The following is a 20,762-nucleotide window of genomic DNA, read 5'->3' as shown; positions in this document are numbered from 1 at the left end:
CACAAAACTGCTATCAGTTACCTTTGAGCCTCTTAAGATGGAAGACTGTGTATAAAAATGGCTGTAATTTATAAACAGTTAATACTAAACTTTTTGTTAAACTTTTGTGAATTAAAGTCAAAAGTCTCCACTTCAATCATATCTTGATTGTGTCGTGTAAAATCCTCTGTAATGGTGTAAAAAAAAAACCTACAGCAGTTGTCTCTTTTTCTAACAAAGTATGGATTTCCTGTAACTTTAGCAGCTTTGATCTGGTTGTGTTGACACATGTTCTCTAACAATGCTTCCGATTTAGGAATGCTCGTTTTGCTGAGTTGACAGTTAGAGGGAGGTGCTTATATCAGTCTTGTGACTTTATTTTGAAACCTTTGCTCCATAACCTGTAAAGGTGGAAATAAAAGACACAAATGCAGTGCTAAGGACCACCATTATCTATCTGACTTACAGTTATTGAGATTGAATCTTTTAGATCATGAGAAAAGAAACTGACAGCACGGAGAATCAGGTAGGTCTGAATTAGTGTTGTGAATGTGACAGAGTTTCTTAATTGTCAAGAAGAAAGATCTTTTAGGAGTCACGTGTTTTCCTTAAACTGTGGCACAACTTTGAAAATAACTGTGTTTGTACTAAGCATGAAACCATTCTCTGTTGGATTTTCCTATCCTGGTTCGTGTGATGTTAGTCATTCTACTTCCTCTATCTGCCAATATAATCCTTCCCTTTTTCACAACACAGTGCATTCCATTCAGTCTTTCAGTCTCTGTCCTGCCTTCTCCATGCAGCAGGTCATCAGTGTCTGGGTACGGGACCCACGGATGCAAAAGAATGACTTCTGGCATGCCTACATAGACTATGAAATTTGTTTACATGTAAGTAAAATGCTTAAGACAGTTGGTCGAATCGTTATTCTTTCATTTAGGGCAGCTTTACTGTGATATGTGTGTGACACTGGGGTGTCCTGTTTTAGACCGACAGTGTGTGCTTCACCAAGAAGATCTCACAAGTGAGAAGGAGATACAGTGAGTTTGTATGGCTCAGGCGAAAACTGCAGGCAAATTCGATGCTAATGTAAGTTCATCCACTGAGATTTGAATTTAAAGTTTACTTACTCATAGTTAAAGTAGTGTGCTCAGTTGTTCCTGACATTTTGTTGTTCTTGTTGTTGATTTTCCAGGGTACATGTACCAGGGCTGCCCCCTAAAAACCCTTTCTTCAGTCTTAATAACGCTCAGCAGATCACTGATCGAATGAAAGGGCTCCAGAAATTTTTGGAACAGTACGTGAGAACCCAAAGATCAATGCATTTATGAACTTTGACCTAGTCAAACAAAAACTGGAGTACAAACACGGGACTACATGACTGACTCTTTCTAAAGGTAATACCGGGCGAAGTTTTAAAGTGTTTATTTTTCCCAAATTTGTTTCAGAGTCCTTCAGAACCCTCTGCTGCTGTCCGACAGCTGCCTTCACCTTTTCCTACAGTCACAGCTTAGCGTGCCTATGATAGAGGCCTGCGCTGCTGGAAGGACGCACTACTCTGTGGTTCAGGCTGTGCAGCGCTGCGGCCTCCGGAGATTCCACTCAGAAGAGGATTTGCACAATAACCTCAAAATTTCCTGTGACTCTGACTCAGATAGGTAAAAAAAAAAAAAAGAAGATCTGATCTCACCGCATGAGTAGAACTGAAAGTCTTTAGAAGTCAGTTTCACTCTACCTAATTCACTAAATTGTCTTTTTTTTTTTTTTCCAGCTCCGAGGGTAGGGATCCAGAACACAAGATTAAAGATTTGGAAGCTTCTTCTCTTGATCTCATTGAAACGAGCCAGGAGGAAGAGCTGAGCTGCTTATCTCGTTCTACATGAAAGTATCATCTTCATACTGCTGACAGACTGTGGGAGTCTCTGCACCCATACAATGTTTTGGATGAGCGAAGGAAAAAGCTATTACCGTAAACCTGTTACTGCACTTAACATGACTCGTCTTAATTATTTCATTTATTTAAAAAAATGTCACAGCTTCTTTTGTTCTTGATGAGACGTTTTAGTTTGAAATTTGCACAGTAAATAATAATAAAAAATTCCCCCTTGTATATTACATATCTATTATCTATCTACATTTATCTCTACCTACATATCTGCCTGCAGGTTCTCAGATTGTCTGAATAAATACAAAGTTGTACCAACAATTTGCCTGAAGATGGCAGTGTTGTAACAGCAATGCGTTTGTATAATCTTTGCTTCATAAACATTGCTTGAATTTTGGTCATTGAGACTGAAACTGGTCAGATATGAGTGCAGTGAAAGCCTTTTGTTCTCCTCTCTGTGCTTCACTCCCAATCAAGGGAAGGGTGTGGAAAGCTTGTCATCTGGTGGCCACCGCAGTGCTTAGCAGTATGACATGTGTAATAGGGTCTCTGCAGAGTTTTTAGACAGCCCCCTTGTCAGGTGTGTGGCTGGTAGGAGGTCCTGTGGGATCCCAATGGACTTGCTCCTGTCTGAGAGGGCTATCGGGTAGACAGGCTACATTGCTCCCTGCTGAACAAAATGCCAGCTGCACTGACAAGACACCCTTTCTACCTGTCTCCTTTGCTTTTGTTAGTCTGAGCTCACCTACTGCAGTCACATCTCAGCGTGTCTGTTCGTGTGTGTTTAGTAAACACACACGCCTGCTCTCACAGTGAACACCACCGTGCTTTTTTTTTTTATTGCAGATGTAATAACGAGTAAAGGGAGTGGAAAAACTGACATATCTGCAAAACTCATTAGATGAAGTGTTTTGCATAGTTTGGTTTTTTCCTCTGCAGCAGCTGGGTGAGATTTATTGTGAATTCAGAGGGTGGAAGAGATAGTAGGCTTATGTTAGAAAGAACGGAGCAGTGACATCATCCTAAACACACTGAGATGCAGATGAACAGCCGCCGACCGAGCTGCCACGGGAAGGTGGGACACATTTCTGAAAGATGCGCATCCAGTAGATATGTATTCATTTGCATCTACTATAGTGAAATATATGTATGTGCAACCATTACCAATGCTTGACGTGTAATCAGCATTATTTTGCACGTTCGGACAAAGGTGTAGGTGTTCAAGTGCAAACATATGAATGTTTTTCACTATTTCCACTTAATAAATTAAAAAAAAATTGTCTTGTCTTCCTGCAAATAGCTTGCAAAGAAGCTATTTAAACAGGAACTGTTCAGTCTAATGATATCTGACTTTTCAATATTGTTGCGTGTCACCCTGACAGACTTTTAAGAAGCCTATGTAAAATGCTAGACTGTATCATGTCAGTGTTTGAAGGAATTCTTGAAGTTAAAGATGCAACATTTTGGGTATTGTGTGGGTATTTTAAAAATACACTTCAGTCATTCAGAATTAAATTACTTTGTCTGTCAAAAAAAGAAAAGAAAAGCTGTCATGTAAATTTTAATTAATTAAAACATTTTAGACTCATCAGTTTCATAATATTAATGAAACCAGCCCTTGAGATGCTAGTGTAAGAGATGCCAAAAATGTAAAAGGGAAGAAGTAATCTTGGGGAGCTTTGGAGTTGCAGGTTGCACAATGAACTAAGTTCCCTTTGCAGAGCTTTGTGACTGCAAACTCCTTTTTGTCACTAGCAGTCTTGTGGATTGAAATGTTTCCATTTGCTAGTTTCAATTTGACCCGTCCTGCAGTATTGACCCATCATTTGATGGTTCAGTACTCCGATCCACTGGCCGTTAACCTTGAGCCTACCCTACCGCTGCAGTTCTGCTACCATGACAACAAGGAGACATTTAAACCCATCAGATCAATTGCTAGCGGCTCCCTGCTCCATGTTGTGTGACCCCCAGTGTGGTCAGCTGGAGTGAAAACAGTGGGACAATAAATGAAGAAGAAGTGGAAGATGAAATTTCACTCTCCCTGGGCAAATACCCTCACTGTGCGTAATCTAATTAGTATGCTTATTGTTTGACACATAAAGTAGTCGAAGACCAAATAAATGAAAATGGCCCCTCTGGGAGAGACCCATCTGCCTCAGACCAAGTCAGCATGTCTTTCTGCCACAACAGCTCAAATAAACCACATCTAATGTCTATGATCACATGCTTGACTTGCTATTACATCTGATTTGTAATTAACACCGCATCAGAATAAGCAAAAATAAACATTTTATCTTTTGGAATTAACCAAACTGTCAAACATGTGACAATATGAAATCCCAATCAGGGTATGTCTACAAAGCCAAAAACAAATGGAAGAAATGAGGGAGATATGCTCCAGTGGAGGCAAATTACAGATAAATCAGAGCCTGCTCATGCATTTTAAGTGCCACATTATACAGAATCCATTAGTAGCAATAGGAGCTCAGCACCATTTGAGATATTAAATCTCTGTGACTGCAACTCGGTTGAACCAGGATGAGTCGATATCAGAGAAAGCCAGCTGCACTGCCAGTGGACAGGGGCTGATGCCTAAACAAAACGATACCATGAATATACATTATTGGTGATATGACAACAGCACACGCAGGCGATACGGCGTGTTTTTCCACTATAGGCAGATCTTGGAGCTGGGGATTTACTGAAGCGTTAATAAGAAACTGAACATTTTTCAAGGTCTCTTACATTTCATGCTAGTACTGAGTGCTGATTTACTGTGGGCCACAAAGCTTCCACAACCTGACAGCCAAAACAGGATTTTTACATCTGTCCTTGCAGCTGTGTGTGCCTCTGTCCTTCTATGTGTGTGTGTGTGTGTGTGTGTCTGTGCATGTGCACATTCAAAAGCCAAACCTACCCTCAGTTTGACCAAAAAGCAAAAACAAAAAGGAAAAAAAAAATCTTCAGGGTTAAAACATTTTTCTGTGTCACTCAAATGTCACAGATGGAAATGAAATGACATGAGCCATCCATCAAGTTCTGCAGCCTTACCTTTTCTGAGTTCTGTATAGCTAAACCTGCTATTTCCCCTGCAAATGGTGTCGCCTGTTGATGTGTGGATGTAGCAATTACAGGGAACCGACGTGATCACTGTACCAAGGCATGCACCAGCTTCCCATCCCCTAGAATCGGAGCTGATCAGCATGAAACTAGCTCCTCTGCCTTGAGCACATCGGCTTGAGGGAGGGAAAAAAAGATGAGATCATTGCTGGGTAATTTCCTCAAATAATATGGTGTGTAAAATTAGATGTGTTTCCTTTGGTTTGTGCATCTTAAAAACAGATGTATGACAAGGAGGGACTTTGTCTTAAAAGAGCAAATGTGTTTGATCATATATAATCACAAATGTTCATTAATTATAGAAAGGAACATATGCCTGCAGGTTGTACAAACAGGGGTCTTTACTTTTTTGGCATCTATTGTTTTTTTAATGTTAGCATAGCATGAGAATATAGCGCTTTTTGAGAACCTCAAAGCGCTGTACAATTCCACTATTCATTCACTCTCACATTCACACACTGGTGGAAGGGCATTGTTCCCCTGGTGGGGCCTTCCTGTGTGGAGTTTGCATGTTCTCCCTGCGCCTACATAGGTGTCCTCCCTCGGTGCAAAAACATGCATCTTAGATTAACTGCTAAATCTAAATTTGATAACATTTTTTATAAAGTATGCATGAATGCATTTTAAAATAAAGTGCTTTGAGTGAGTTTTCTAAATTGTTAACTTTGACTTAGAATTAGGTAAAAAAAAAAAATGAATAGATGATAATTTAGTAGGTAACTCCTTAAATTGAAATAACAAGAAACTAAATATTTTTAGTCTTTTTTTTTCTTTTTTCTTTTTACTTTTTATTACAGTTCATAGTCGTGTAAACTTGTGATCATTTCATTGGCATAGGAACAGGTTGTTTTGTACTGTTTCCCATACAAACAGCCTCCAAAGCCACCAGCTGCAGGTTTGCTGTGTTGTAGAAGCCGCCATTGCGTGCAATAGGTCAGCAGCCTTGTGGGACTAATAAAGGTATATCAAATCAAATCAAATCAAAAGTCCTTGTGTAATAATTGTTAGTACATAGGTTGACCAATAGCTCAACCGATAGATGGAGATAGAAAGAGAGGGAGATGTGTAGTACATTTTTGCATGCATTCGCATCTTGGCACAGGGGAACAGAGCCTTTTGTGTGTCACAAGATCATGTGTAAATAACAAACCCTCCAGACGAAATGTCTTGTTAGGGATGAGGTATGAGTAGAGGGGGAGCTCTTTGGTCAGACCCATTTCAGGGAACAGAGAAACTGCCAGTGGTGGCAGTGAGAAGACGACATAGGGTGGAGAAAGAAGGGGGAAAAACGGAGGGGTAGAGGGCACCATCTCTCGGGGCCTCTGAGCTTCACTGGCAGTGTGTGTAAATCAGCAGGCAGCTCACGGCTGCAATGAGGTAGAAAATAAAAAAAACATAAAAATGTCCAAGTGAAATAAGAGGCAAGGAGAAATCTTTTATGATGAGCCTAAATTCTCCTTACTCTGCAGTAGATCCACTGACCGGCTCAGCTTGTCTTCTTCAGACACCGTCCATCATCCCAATATCTGCATATAGCCACAAATTACTCAAATTACCCCACCTGCTACTCATGTAATACATATGTAATGAGTATCCTAAATTTGCATGATTATTATTCATGGTACCCTTAATAGACCTATGTCAAATTCATTAATATGCACGTAAAATGATATGGACTGTCACACCAGGAAGTCTGAAGTTCTGCAGACGTGGTTAACACACATAAAGTCTTACTTAAAAGTTACCAACACTCTGGATGTTAAATATACACCGCCACTGGAGCGTGGATGCTTGTTCTTGACCTTTGGGAGCAGTATATGCAAACAATGTAATGACACAGTGTCATAGCTCCACTGTCTAGCTTTGTGAAGTTAGAACTTCTGGCCCTCTTCAGCAGGATGGTTTTGGGGGCATCATGTGACCTGTAGGTGGAAGCTATAGAGCGGACATTGAATTCATTGAAAGTACATTACCATATTTAAGTTGTTTATTGTGCCGGCTGGTTAGCTCAGTTGCCTCACAGCAGATAGGTCATGCACCTGTAGACGTTCTCCTTGTAGTGCATGGGTTTTCCTCATAATGTGGATATGAGGATGAATGGCACCATAACATTTTATCTCATTGCCTCTTTATTTTCCTCTATATAATACGTACTGTATTATAAATAGGATGAGAAGAGAAGAATACAAAAAATATAAAGCAGTAAAACTGAATAACTTAAAACGTCTGAATCAATCAATCTGAATGTGAATCTTACCGCAGTGTTCTTACTTATGAAGATGTGGTCTTGTCACAGTGTAATGATGAATACCTCTGTGTGTACTTTGGGCACTAAATGAGTTCAGGTTAGCTTGGCAGGACCCGAGCTTGGATACATGCCAAAGCTGACACTAAATGGGAGTGATGGCAACAATCTGCTATCCAGTGCCTCAGTTAGCTCAGCAAGCTCTTGTAATTCAAACCTCACACCTTCACTTCCACTGCTGGAGGGCTGTCTTGAAAACTGCTGCTATATAAAGACCTGACACTGAGATGGGACCTCAACTTAAAGGTGGGGTCATTACAACCAGGGGCATCTAACTCAGGGCAGTAAAAGAGGAGCTGGCAAGAGATGGGGGGTGATTCTTTTACGCAGCACTGAGAGGCAGACAGCTGCAGTGTATGTGGGTGAAAGGGGTACACAGGGCTGTAATTACAGTTAGAACATCGCTTGCATCTCTGACCTCCTTTGATTACAAACTATCCTCCCAAACCATCCCGGGTCATTACTCACCTCGCTAACTAGTATAGTAAATCAGCAGCAGAGCACTGACCTGATATTAGAGCCACAGCAAGAGAGTAAACAGGGCTGGGCTATGGAGGCTGCAGCATTATAAATAATCTATGAAGAGATGGAGCAGGAGCGAGGTGTGGGAGATGTTTATAGCAGGTGGACAAACACCTGTCACTTTGATAAGCCTGATTTATTTTGAGTGACATGTCAGCACATAGCTCTAACCTGCCTGACAGCCTGGACTCCACACCCTTGAAACACGAGCTGCTTGAAATGTTGATGTATACAGTAAATGAGAGGGCTGACAATCATGGCCACAGCATTAACAGCTTCATTAGTGAAAACACCAGCTTAGATGTGATGGTGCTAATCGTAGTATCAAGTAGGGGGTTGATGGTGAGGTTTTTGAGGCCAGGAAATGTGACTTTCGGACGTTGGAGCCACATCTGTCACCCGCTCCAGAAATATACAAGTCCTCCTTCGACATCGCTGTCTGCAGCACCCAGAAGGCTATTAACGCGAAGAGAGAGCAGACACCTATAACGTGTGAGAAAAGTGGGCGTGGTGCTTCTAATAAATGGCCTGTCTAGACCTATATTTAGTGCCCCACCACTAACCCTGCTCTGCAGCTCATAACATTAGATGGTAGATATCAAAAAACCACTAAAATAAATTTTTAAAAAATCGAAGCTTCAAATTTCCAGAAATATGAGTTTTCCTGCTGTGATTGTCATTAGCATTCACTTTGACTACACCATATCGTCCCACAGTGTCACGAGCCAGCGGAAAAAAACTTAATTTGTCAGCTGCTATGAGTTATGTTCACAGAAACTGACCTCAATTAAGAGTGACTTACCTTTAAAGTGTGTCTATTTCAGATTTTAAGATTTAGACTGAGGAAAAGAAGCTTTAATGGAATGCTGACATAGGGCCAGTTGGAGATGTAATACATTTCCTGCAAAATGCCAGGGGATACCACATAAATAACACTCTGTTATGCCTGACAGAAACTCTCTATGAAGCTGTGATCTACTGCTCTGTGACCTGGTTAAAGAGCAGAAGAAGCAGCTGACAGCTTGATCAAAATTACCTCTCCAAAGTGGTATAGATCAAGCCTTTAGCCTTCTCAACAAGCCTGATGCATAATAATAATCAACAAAGATGAGCGGGTTATATTAGTGTACCGTTATTCTTCTGAGTTATTTATGTTTGCACATGGCACGAATTATGAGAGCAGTAGCATCAAAAGAAGTCTTACTGGGGGAAAAAAATACACTATGTCACCTGTAACTTCTTTGAACTCTCAGTCATTATCAGCAGAAAATGACTCCAAATGTGTTTTTACCTGAAGGGAAATGCGTTTTATATTTCCATCATCTTTCTCTGTAAATCCAGTTTTATTTATTATTACTCAACAGCTCAATCTATACACATTTGGCTGGCAGAATTGTCGCTTTATGGTTAAAAGTATTAATTAGTGATATTCTGGTATCATTAGTGTAATTTAGTGCCCGCCAGATTAATAGCATGGTGACATTTATCTTTGAAACATTATATCTTGATGTTAAATTGCAATAAAAGACCCTGTATATTCTGAGGATATGGCTGTCCAAATCTAACAGGAGATGGGGGGGGGGGAGTTGACATCCATTAAGGAAATCCTTTATTGGCACATAAAAATGAGAGGCAACATTTAGCCTTACTTGCCTTTGGCAACTTAACCCATTGCCAAACATTAAAACGAACGCTATGTCAGCACTAAGGAAACATTTTTGTTTAGACATTATAGCCCATAATTTAGCAACAAGCCCAAAACCTGATGGAAGCGTTTCAGAGCATTGTCATCACAATTTTGGCCATGTATATGGCAGAATATTGCATTATTTGATTATACGTTCTTTCTCTGCCCTAAAACAAAAGCATTTCCTCTCTATATTCAATAACTCATTATGGTAATTCATTACATCGCCAATTAGTAGAGAAGCTTTATCGCTGCACTATACCATAAAGGGCAGGATTTATGTTGTCTTTGAATGTCACCCAGAGGACAGAGGACGAGCTCATCACTCAAGAAGAACAAAATAGAGAGACACAGAAAAGGGAGAAAAAATAGAGGGAAGATGAAGGGAACGATGCAGTGAGTTATCGGTTAATGAATGCATTTTCCCTGCCCATTTTCTCACAACCTTGAGAAACCTTGACAGGGAATCTTTGTCTGTATCAAACCAAAAATGAGCATGTATAAAAACATAGCTTTGGTATTTCATTCAGTGAGGAGACTGTAAAAAGATATGTACAGTACGTATGTAACCTCAGAGGGATATGCCCAGCCGCAACCACCTCGCCTGCTGTCAAACAGCCCCTCAGAGGGCGATAAGCATCCATACTATCTGTGTGGGTGGCTGTCTTATTAGTGCACCTAAACCATTTCACTCAGGCATGCAGCACGAGCAACCATCTGCCACGCTGCGATCCTCTGCCCAGGCAAGTCTCTCAGGTGCCATAAAATAAAAAGTGTCCCTTTGAAGATTGGAGCAAAAAGTGCTGAGCAGATGAATAAAGTCATTTTAAAATAAATAAATATTTTTGTAACCAGGAGACCCTATACACGTCTTTAGTGTACACCCAGGTTTAAATATTGCCTTTGACCTAACCGCACAGCATTACAGAAAACAAATAATGTGATTTATTATTCAGGGTAGATTAGTATTCATAGATGCACTTAGTGCATATAAAGTATAAATATTTCTCCTCATCAGAAAATGACACAAAGCCTCAAGAACCAAATATTTCTTCTGTTTGACAATATTAATTATTTAAACTTTATGTCAAGAACTGGGTTCTTAGACAAGAAAGAAGATACAGCTGTGTAGACACTTCTATCAGTGTCTTTGTTAAAGATAAACTGACACTCCAAAACTCTCTACTGCCACCTTGTGGACTTTTAGGGAAAGAAAAAAAAACCCACACACAGGGGAGGTCCAAACGTCATGTGTTTACATTTTTATTTATTTCGCTAGTTGCAAAATTCAAAATTTGCCAAAAGCAGCAAGTGAGATCATACTGTTTAAAAAAAAAACTGAATACATTATAAATAACAAAGAAAGCAGTGCAAAGTGCAGAAAACCCTACATGTATCAGTCAAATTAAAAAAAGTTAAATCCTTATATCAAATCAGTCTCTTACAATGCGTATCACAGGGAATGTTCTTCAAAAAAAATTCAATACAGAAAACACAATATTTTACCATATTTGTAATTACTAGTTTTTCAGTTATAGCTTTTGAGCATTTGGAACAAGCAATTGGAAAGCCACAAGATGTTAGCAGTTTACACCGGGTGCATTTAAAGTGCATACAGCTCCAGCAGATAGTCTTTGGGAACAATACCTATAACTCCATTCTTCTCTCCAACCCACCAGCCAAAGTTCTGATACTCCTGGAAGCACACAGAGAAGCAGAAACAAGGAAGGAAAAAGAAGAGTGTGTTAGTGCTCCTTCATCCTAGCTGATAATATTCTGCTGAAATCAAAATTGATAAAACAGAAGAACAAATGACGCCTTCTTTCTTTCGGCTGTTTTCCGTCCACTCTACAGTACTTATCTCCCATCAACACCTGTACACCTCCTTGCCTTCCGTTCTGCCTCTTTACCTGGTGTCAGTTTTGAGACTGCACGTTTCCCTCCACTCCACACAAAAAGCTCAGTGTGCATAAAGCACATCGCACATAAATCTGTCAAAGCGTGACAAGTAATAGCTCCAAATGGCTGTCAGCATGCTGAGATGTGAGGAGGACACTGCGAGGAGAGATCTGAGACAAGACGACAATAACTCACTCACTCTCTCCCTTTCTTTCTCTCTCACCCCCCCTTTCTCTTTGACCTTACATCAAAGTCTTCCCTGCGCATGAATCAAGACCGGAGATCACTTTCTGACAAGGCTGAAGGAAGACGAACCTGGACAACGTTTCACATCCAAGCCAGAACTCGGGGACAGTGAAGGGCCACATCTGTGTCCACTTATTCCCAAGACAGAGCAATGGATGTAAGCGATCATATGGTAGTATTAAACAGAGGGGGATTATGCTCACTATAGTGAGGGCTGACACTGACAGGTCTCTGGTGACGGGCCATTTATCACATCAGATAAAGACAGGCTTGACACACCATTTCAGTGTCTGTATCAGCCAAATCGATATAATGCTGTAGAAAGCCATTCGAAACATCTAAATTATTAACACTAAATTTAAATAATAAAAAAATAAATTATGTTTACATAGCTACCACAGACAAACAGAAAATGTTAAATCCACTTTCCTAAAATGTCATTTTATCACAAGCCCCTGGAGGCTAATATAGCAGCTTGACATGAGGTGTGTGTAAAGGAGTGTGCGTCCACATTACGACTTCCTGCCACCAGCCTTTGAAAACGGCAACACCTCATTGTGTCGTTGGCCGGCTGACAAATAAGTCATGCTTTAGTAAGTGCTGGACGCAACATGAGAACAAATATGTAGAGCTGTGGATGACTAATGACACCACACACTGCAACAACACACATCAACACAAATACCCTCGGCTAGTCAAAACAACCGTCCTGTAATTTGATTACTTTCACCAAATGAAAGAGTCCCGGTGCATTAGTTAAAACACAAAGTGTAAAACAGTGATAGGATAAAACGCTGTGCAGGCGTTGTGGCATTTTAAGCAGAGAGACCTTGCATCTCTCAGTCAGTTTGTTACTAATGGGAGGCTGGGTGTGTGTTGGGGGCGACGAGGTGTGCAGCATATCCGGTCAACACAATCGCCCTTAGTCGGGCCTTAAAATCAGCTCCCAGGTCCTGACTGGGGGGTCTCCCAGCTGTAACACTACAGCTATTTCTGGTCTGCAGAATGGGGGAGGGACACATTGGAGGAAGGAGAAAGGAGAACAGTGGAAGAGGGAATGGTGGAGGGAGGGGAGTCGGCTGTCCATTTAGCTGCAGCTGGCTGCTGCAGTCCAGACAGGTTTTATGGTCATTGCCCTCGCAGCAGGCCACAACCCCCAACACCAAGGTTTTAGCTAATGGCACTCCCAGTCTAAGTGAAAGGGCAACTTGATTCTTGGGCCTTTTCTACACACCAAGGAGAAGTCATAAACAGGCATTTGGTCAATGAGGATTGGACAGTCTGTCTGCTTTGTGCATTTGTGTCCCTCCATTAGTGTTGAAGGAACAATCAATTGATTTGGTGAAAAGAAAACCAACAGTCCTGATAATTCATTATTTAGTTTTATTGTAGTGTATTTAAAAGAGAGCGAGAGAGAGCAATTTTCTGGTCCCAGTCTCCTAAACGTGATAATAAGGTGAATTTGTCTTGAATTTTATATTGACATCATGTTCAATATAAAATTGAGAAGGGTTTTAAAAATTATTTACACATTGCAAAGGTGAAAAATAAATTTCTAGTGCTTCCTGCTATACATGGAGTTAATAATATGACTATGTAGCATATTACAATTGTATTTATTTATTTGTGCATCTCTGTGTAATTTACAGCACATGCCTCTCAAATTTTCCCCAAGTCTTCTTTGCCTTAAAGAGCCAGTAGATGGCAGACTTGAATTTGAAAAGCAACCTGGCCCGTTGACAACAGAATGTCTCAATTGACTCCATGCTCCATAGAAACCAAACCAGACAGGAAATATTGCCCGTCTGGATGGAGTACATTTCACACATTATTTATATATATTTTAAAGACAAACCACACATCTCGACGAGTATAAAATTCCACTGCTCATTTTCTGTCCAGCGTCCAAAACAAATCTTGTTAAATGTATCACAACAAAATCCAATTCAGCGTTCATACGAACCGGTTAAGTACAAAGGGGCTCCTGTTTAGTTACGTAATAAAGGTAAAGAACTGCCTCTCAGTTCTCCGGCTCATGACTAGCTGACAAGCTTCGGAAATTGTGCGTCCATTACACGTCCTCACCTGCTCTGAATAGAGTGGCTGACCAGCCTGGTTTTCCTGAAAACACACATTCCTATTTGGCGAGGTGAGAGAAATTTCTGAGAGGTGTGTGTGGGCTGAAGGCTGCTCACTGCCTGGCATGGCAGTAGCGACAGCGTGCTGAAACAGTCCAGATGGAAGTGATGGAATTACGCCGTGTGCCAGCTAAGCTCGGCCTCCGCCAACAGCACTAAAACAGTTTCCGTTGTGACACAACTAATCCCCATCAGAGTGCCAGAGAAGGAACCAAGCCCAGTCTGACTCTTACCATCAGCCTTCCACCTCTAGGCGGTGGGCCAGGTGCTGCCAGTAAAGGATCTGAATAGTCAGTTCCTCTAAGAGCTTAGAAATAACTCACTTTAGGTGGTCTGAAACCAGCCACTCGGTCTACAAACCTCTCAAACTTTTGCAGTGTGGTTGGATTTAAGGTAATACCAACTTTATCATGCGTCAAGACAAGAATCGCCACAGTTTATCTCTGACATCTAGGGTTTAGCCTCACCATACCTTACTCAGGATGTAGATGGCATCTCCACGTTTGAAGGACAGCTCGTCTGGGTGGTCCCCTGAACAGTTCCACAAGCCTTGGTAGTAGTTCTGATAGTCTGTGCTCTTATCAACTGAAAAAGAAAAAAAGCAAGGTGATGACAGATCGGCGCTTTATTTTCTAGCCAGAGTAATCCTTCTAGATGTACAGATTTCACACAGCAATTACTTGTTAGTTTGAACCGAACCTACAGGGGGCAGCCAAGAGCCTACGGCAGAATTTGGTTGGATCAAAAACCAAATCAAGAAGGTCAGCAGTGTCCCAGTTACCTAATAAATTCTCATTTAAAAAAAATAAAAAATAAAAATAAATAAATAAATATAAAAAAAAAAAAGTTTTGGGGTGTATTGTTTGTGCATTATTTTTTAATCACGAAGTAATGCACAAAGAGAAATGTAAAAGCTGGGCACTGCTTTCAGAATTAAAAAGAAAATAGTGGTGTTTAGTAGTAAAATGTACAATGACAACTAACTACTATGTAGTGCAGTGCATTAGTATGCTGGATTCAACTGGTTTGTAGTTTGAAACCAAGACACAGCTAGTGTTTTAGCAGCTGGGGTTTCCACTTCTGAGCAAGTCTGTTTTTAAAGTCTATAAAGCTGGCCATTCTGAGTTGTGTGGTGAGACTTGGTGGTTAGTAACTGGAAGTTTGCTCAAATGTGCAGAGCAGACAGAGGCAGATCGTTTTTGGAGGAAAGGTATCAGCTATTTACAGAACTATAACATGCTAGTTATTGTAAAAGGAACTTGGCCAACTAGGCTGAAGTTATTTCCAGTATTGTGCTAACTTTCAGTTGCACTCCTTCACGAGAACTTCCTCTGCGTATGTCACTTCTTCATAGCTGTTAGGTTTCATTTGCTGTGTGTACGTGTCACAAAAAGGCAGATCACATTTAAAGTTTCTTCTGTCTATTAAGAAACTTCCTACATTCTAATTCACTAAATATACCACATAGGATTGAGACTAAGCACAAATGTCAGTGCTTTGTGTACCTGCAGCAGGAGGAGGAACAGGTTTGCTTGCCGGCTCAATTTTTGGAGGACGAGGCTTTGCTACAGCCGGAACTTCTTCTTCTGGAGAAACAAAACGATATAAAAAATAAAATAAAATCAGATCAAATCAAACAAGATCCACGCACTTTGTTCCCATTCTCTAACATGATAGAGGTTATCATTGTCATGTAACACATGGTCAGACCTGGAAGCTCTTCGTAGATGTCTTCATCGATTGGCTGACCTATAGTCCCTACGTCATCGTACATTTCCTGTTCCTCGTCGTCTTCTGGGATGATGCCCGACATGTCTACAAACAGGAGAGCAAAATTTGTTTTATTGCATAAATGCAGATTTTCTTTCCCCAGTAGGTGCTACTAACTTTAAAGAGTATAATAAATGTTTGGGTTTTTTTTATGAATGGCAAAGTTCAAACCTTTCAAAACAAAGTCTATCTGTTTCACCCACTCTTCCGCCTCCTTCGGTGATGACGCACAAAACTGTCATGAAAGGGGGAAGAGAAATGAATGTGAATGTGCAATAAGCTCTACATATATTAATTAACATAAGCAAATAATATTGCATTTATGCATAGTAAAATGTTCCACATGGAAGAGTCCGAATGTTAGAAACACTCATTTAGCCTTATTCAGTACGTGTCAGGCTGAGCTACTGCAAAGGAAGTAGTGTCAAATGGAAAAGCATTAAAATAAAGATTTACTGAAGTGCATGGATAGACACACTGTGCCAAGTTTTAAACATGTCACGTCTCAAGTTTGTATTTGGTTTTGGTTATTTCAGTTTAACAGCATTTTAAAAAAGGCAACGACTGAAAGAAACTCGAGCAGCCATCGAGAGATGAGCGTACCTGATAGACGCGCTTGTCTGGGGCCAAAATTTCAAAGCAGCAGTCTTTCTTCGAGTCCTTGCGTAAGGTGTTGTTCATTTTGACACCGTACCCATCGATACTGAACTCACCCTTCTGCTGCTTGTCTGGTTTAGAAAATTAAAGCATCATCATTATTGGTACAGATGCAATAACTGCATCAATACTGTTAAAAAGAAAAAAAAGGGGGGGGGGGGGGGGAATTATTCACCCACTTAAAAAATGAAGACAGTACCTTTCTCACTGCCGTAATAGTAGAAGGTGTGATGGCTCAGAGCACACCATCTCTTCTGCCACTCAGTACCAAAAAAGCTGTGATCTGTGAAGGGAGAGAACCACATGCACAGAGAATTTTCCAGTGTGTTTGATTGCTGTAAGCGTTGTGATTTTTATATATAGAAGGGACAAAAATACTTGAACTGTAAAAAAAAAAAAAAAAAAAAAAAAAAAAAGTGTATTAGATTACAGTCTTTATTTAGGGTATTGTGTGCAACACAGTAGAGTCAACTAACTTTTTGCAGATTTTTGGTGTTTTGCATTATGTAAGATTCTTTGTAAAGGTTAAAAAACAAAAAAGCCTTCTTTTTGTTCACATCTGATAAAAAGCCAATTTAAAAAAACACTGGCCCAAGGATATTTGAGAGCTTGCATATTTCAGTAACCAGGCAGCCTCCTTTTCCTTTACAGCTTTTTCCCCCTTGGGAAAGCTGCCTTGTACATATCTTATAAGCAGAGCACCAACCCTTTCTGCGCTTCTCAAGATATCCTGCTTTAAAGACAGATGGCAGGTCCTGGGCCGCCACAGGTGGGGACTGCTGGGAACCTGGAAAAAGAATTAAGGAAATCCAAATATGTGACCCGTCATCATTGATGCTGAATCCTTAATAACTGACTGTTGTTTTTTGTGGCGGGGGTCTTAAAGTTAAACATGACCAGAAGGTTTATGAGCTACTTTGCTATCATGCATTTGTTTAACCGATATTAAATTGAATAGCAAAGCCACTGTGAGTAATATTTTACTCTCACTGGAGAAGGTTTCCCTTGCCCTGTCTAACTTCAAATATTCAAATGCCGTGTCAAAGTTGCATTGTGTGAAAGAGCAGCCATAAAACTGGCAGCTGCTTATAGGCCATAAACCCCAGTCCCCCAATCACCATTTCATAAGGATTTCCCTGATACTCTGTGGTGGGAAAAAAAAAAAAGGGGGGGGGGGGGGGGGGAACTGCAAATGCAAAAATCTGTCACAGTTTGGATAATGGAATAAACAGGATTAAAGCTAGTGTTTATCGGGGAATGTTTTTGTGTCATAACCTGCAGCCACAGCAGTAATTTTAAGCCCCTAGACTGTGGCTGAGAGAGCAATAAAGTGTGCTTTAGCCATCAAAGGGGAGGGGTAAGGGAGGTGGTAGGAGTAGCAGTTGTGCACCCAAATTGCTTCCCAAGTATGTTGCCAAGTTACAGTTGGAATGTCTCACTCATTGTGCCACTCAAAGTCGCTTTCTCCAAGGAGCCAGAGCAAAGATCTGTATACTTTCCTGCCAACACTGAGCTTTCGGTGCTCTAATCCGCAGCTTGCGAGCAGTTAGCGAGTCAACTCTGTTTGTCTGCTAAGTGTTTGTGGCTCACCTTCGAAAGCATCATCATCCTTGTCCGTGCGCTCTGACTGCAGCGACCCCCCGTCGTTGTTGCTGTCAACTTCCTCCTCGTCATCAGAGTCATTTACACCTACTGCAGTAAACACAGAGGGCTGTAAAGTAACTGCACACAGTGTAACACAGAAGTTGCCATTGTGTGGTGTTAGAGGTGTTATGTGGCCAGTTTATTATGAAATGCGACTCTTTTTGTCCTTGCTTTTTCAAATTTGTGGGATAGGTTTGTAATCGACTTGTGGGCCTTCGCATTAATGTCATGACATCTTGTGGTCAGTCATGACCCCCATTGGGTACCAGTTTTAAAAACACAACTACAGGATTATTCAGCAGACAGGCAACTTACCTTTGTCCTTAAAATCTTGTGGAAAACTGTTTGGGATTAAAAAAAAAAAAAGCCAGAAAATAAAGTTAATCACAACAACTTATGCACCTGCAAAGCAAATCAAAACTGGAGTATTTTGATGTATGCTGGTTCCAGTCATGAGTCATACCCTTGCTTGACATCCTTTATCCTCTTGATGAAGGCTTCCCTCTTCTCTTTCGCCTTCTTGCTTAGATTTTCTGCCTTCAACCCATCAATGAGGTAGTTTTCAAGATCTGAACAGGACAAGAGGTAAAACATTAACATGTTCTGATGGCTGATAGCAGTCAAGTGGCCACACCACTGATGGACATCCACAACATAAACAAAGGAGCAGTTTGCAGCTTTGACGTCCAGCTCATGCCTCAGGTTTGAGACATGAAGCGAGTTGTTTTTTTTTAATGAAATGCCAGCACAACCGTCGATTTGAGTGAATATAGCAGAAAAAAGGGGGAAAACTGTGCTTCCTCTTTTTACAAAGAAAAGCAGTTTGTTATATACGAGACTTAAAGTAAAAAAAAGTCTTTATAAAATGCGGAAATAAACTCTCCTCTACTCCAAAGGCAACTATGAATCAACAGTTTTACCTGAAATTAGCGTCGTTAACTCCTCGGGGATCGCACGCATTCTTACCGCAGTTTCTAGCCTGAAGCGATTGAGCGTCCAGCCTGAGGAAGGGAAACTCTAGCCTGCGCGACACGGAAGCAGCAGCTCGGGCTCGAAGATATACGGAAGTTAATCTGCTAATTATTTATCAGTGACCACACAGTTCCGCTGCAGGACAAACACTCAGAGCCGCCTGCTCGGTGTTCGGCGTTCACAAACGTTGACGTTTATTGGCCTTTATTTATTTTTTGACTGCCACCGTAGACAGGAAATTGATGCTTTAATGGAGCAACGGGTCTTTACGGAATAATAAAGTCCGAGCATAACGCCGCGATCATACTGTTGATTGATTCCAGATCATATTTTTTGGCACTTAAGTCTGCTCTCTACGGCTGACTCGCTGAACACATTAGGGGCGTCTTTTGTTTTACAGCGATGCAAGCTTTGAGTCTATGAATATGTCAGGGCTGTAATCCAAAACAGGGATCATTAATAGATTAAAAAGTCAATCATATAATGCTGAATGCTTCTGTGCCAGCTTCCTCAGATGTTTCACGGGAGTCTGTGCTACTTCTGCTGCACTGCTTTGTACTCTGACTATATATTTGACATTTTAAAAAGGAAGAAGAAACAACAAATATGCAGGTTATTTAAAAGAAAACGATAGAACCAGAAAAGAATGACTTCTTACATCAAGTTAAGTCAGCGCCTCTGGTGCATTTACGGAAAATGGCCTTTTCTTTTTGTTTTGTCACATTGTTTATAAAGATATCAGTCATTTATTCGTCTTTTTTGACAGGCGGTATCACCCAATCTGGGTTAAAAGACTGAGCCTTTGAACTGTATACTCTGTTGTTTTGGAGAAAGGAGACAGAAGTGTCGAGGCGTTTGTGGCACAGCTTTAGTCTCAGGTGTTGGTTTGGCTGCAGGTAGTTGTGCTGCCACAGCCAGTCAGACTCTGCAAATCATTAAACAAGGATTTTTGTTCATAATCACGATTGAATTTCTCAGTATTACAGTTGTTACAAATCATAACGCAAAATTAAACCTTTTCCACGTTTTCTGACGTCACTTCCTGTTTCTCTTCATCTGAGCAGCCAGCACGTTGTTTATGAGCCTCAAATGCTCTGCGGCCATTCAAAACCTGACCCCCTCCTGACCTGCCGGTAGTTCCTCCCAGCTTTAGAGGAGAGCCGCTTTGACCTCTGACCTCTGTGTGCCTCTGTGTGCCAGCGCATGTGTGCGAGCAAGGGGAGGGCTCTTACAGGCAAAGCCATGTATCTAGTTTCCATAAAGCTCTATCTTACTTGCCTGTCGTCTCAAAAACAGCCCAACGCCTTTGGTTCCTTCCCCTTTTATCACACTCATTACAGGGGTCGCAATCCACCGAGTGCACACTGCACTCTAGCTGTTTAACATGCAAAACACGGATTAATTCATAGTTTAGTTTATCGTTTTTGTATAATAAGATACTTTATTTGGTGAGTGTAAAATAAAAGGTGGGAGATGATCATGTGGACCATTGTTGTGCTTTTAGAAAAGGAGGTGTTGCTTGGTTAACACTGGATCTACAGTTATGAGTCCACGTCCGACTGCTTCTGGGCCTACTGGGTTTAATATTAGGCTTTCACGATTTTGTCCTTGTTCTCAAAACATGCAGAATCAGCATCACTTTGAACCATTTTCAGGAGGACGAGCAGTTCACCGCCTCACCTCACATTCGTTTTTATTAATGCTATGAGGCGCTTAGCGTGCGGTCGAAAACGCAGAGGGTGTGTGTGTGTGTGTGTGTGTGTGTGTGTGTGTGTGTGTGTGTGTGTGTGTGTGTGTGTGTGTGTGTGTGTGCGCGCAGGTACACTGAGCATATAAATGAATATCTGCCGCCTGGGGACTGTTTTCAGAATAATTAATCACTGTGGTGGTTAATTTTATATAGCACCGAAGAATGACTTTGGTTTTTCACCAAACATT

The 20,762-nt window shown here is 40.9% G+C and overlaps 2 protein-coding genes across 3 annotated transcripts; one reads left to right on the top strand and one right to left on the bottom strand.

Annotated features, from left to right (window-relative positions):
* Positions 1-372: 372 nt before the first annotated feature.
* snx10b (sorting nexin 10b) lies at positions 373-2,185 on the top strand. 2 transcript variants are annotated; one of them, XM_040031151.1, is made up of 6 exons: positions 373-505; positions 783-869; positions 968-1,068; positions 1,175-1,276; positions 1,428-1,637; positions 1,751-2,185. In XM_040031151.1, exons 1-6 carry the CDS (start codon positions 473-475, stop codon positions 1,860-1,862), a joined length of 645 nt encoding a protein of 214 aa, XP_039887085.1. In that variant the 5' UTR covers positions 373-472; the 3' UTR covers positions 1,863-2,185. The 2 variants fall into 2 exon arrangements, with proteins under 2 accessions (XP_039887085.1, XP_039887084.1); XM_040031150.1 differs by lacking the exon at positions 373-505 and having other exon boundaries at positions 583-869.
* An 8,560-nt stretch (positions 2,186-10,745) lies between these two features.
* Positions 10,746-18,918, bottom strand: skap2 (src kinase associated phosphoprotein 2). The gene is made up of 12 exons (XM_040031138.1): positions 18,773-18,918; positions 18,316-18,421; positions 18,168-18,193; positions 17,799-17,900; positions 16,915-16,995; positions 16,408-16,491; positions 16,155-16,279; positions 15,723-15,786; positions 15,492-15,596; positions 15,287-15,367; positions 14,254-14,366; positions 10,746-11,194 (listed from the first exon to the last, which is right to left on the bottom strand). The coding sequence occupies exons 1-12, from the start codon at positions 18,810-18,812 to the stop codon at positions 11,102-11,104; spliced, it is 1,020 nt and encodes a 339-aa protein (XP_039887072.1). The 5' UTR covers positions 18,813-18,918; the 3' UTR covers positions 10,746-11,101.
* Positions 18,919-20,762: the final 1,844 nt, after the last annotated feature.

The sequence above is a fragment of the Simochromis diagramma genome, unplaced genomic scaffold, assembly GCF_900408965.1.
Source record: "Simochromis diagramma unplaced genomic scaffold, fSimDia1.1 OVJJ01000361.1, whole genome shotgun sequence".
In the NCBI taxonomy this organism is placed as follows: domain Eukaryota; kingdom Metazoa; phylum Chordata; class Actinopteri; order Cichliformes; family Cichlidae; genus Simochromis; species Simochromis diagramma.
Note: the sequence above shows the minus strand (reverse complement) of the source record. Positions and strands in the feature narration are given on the sequence as shown.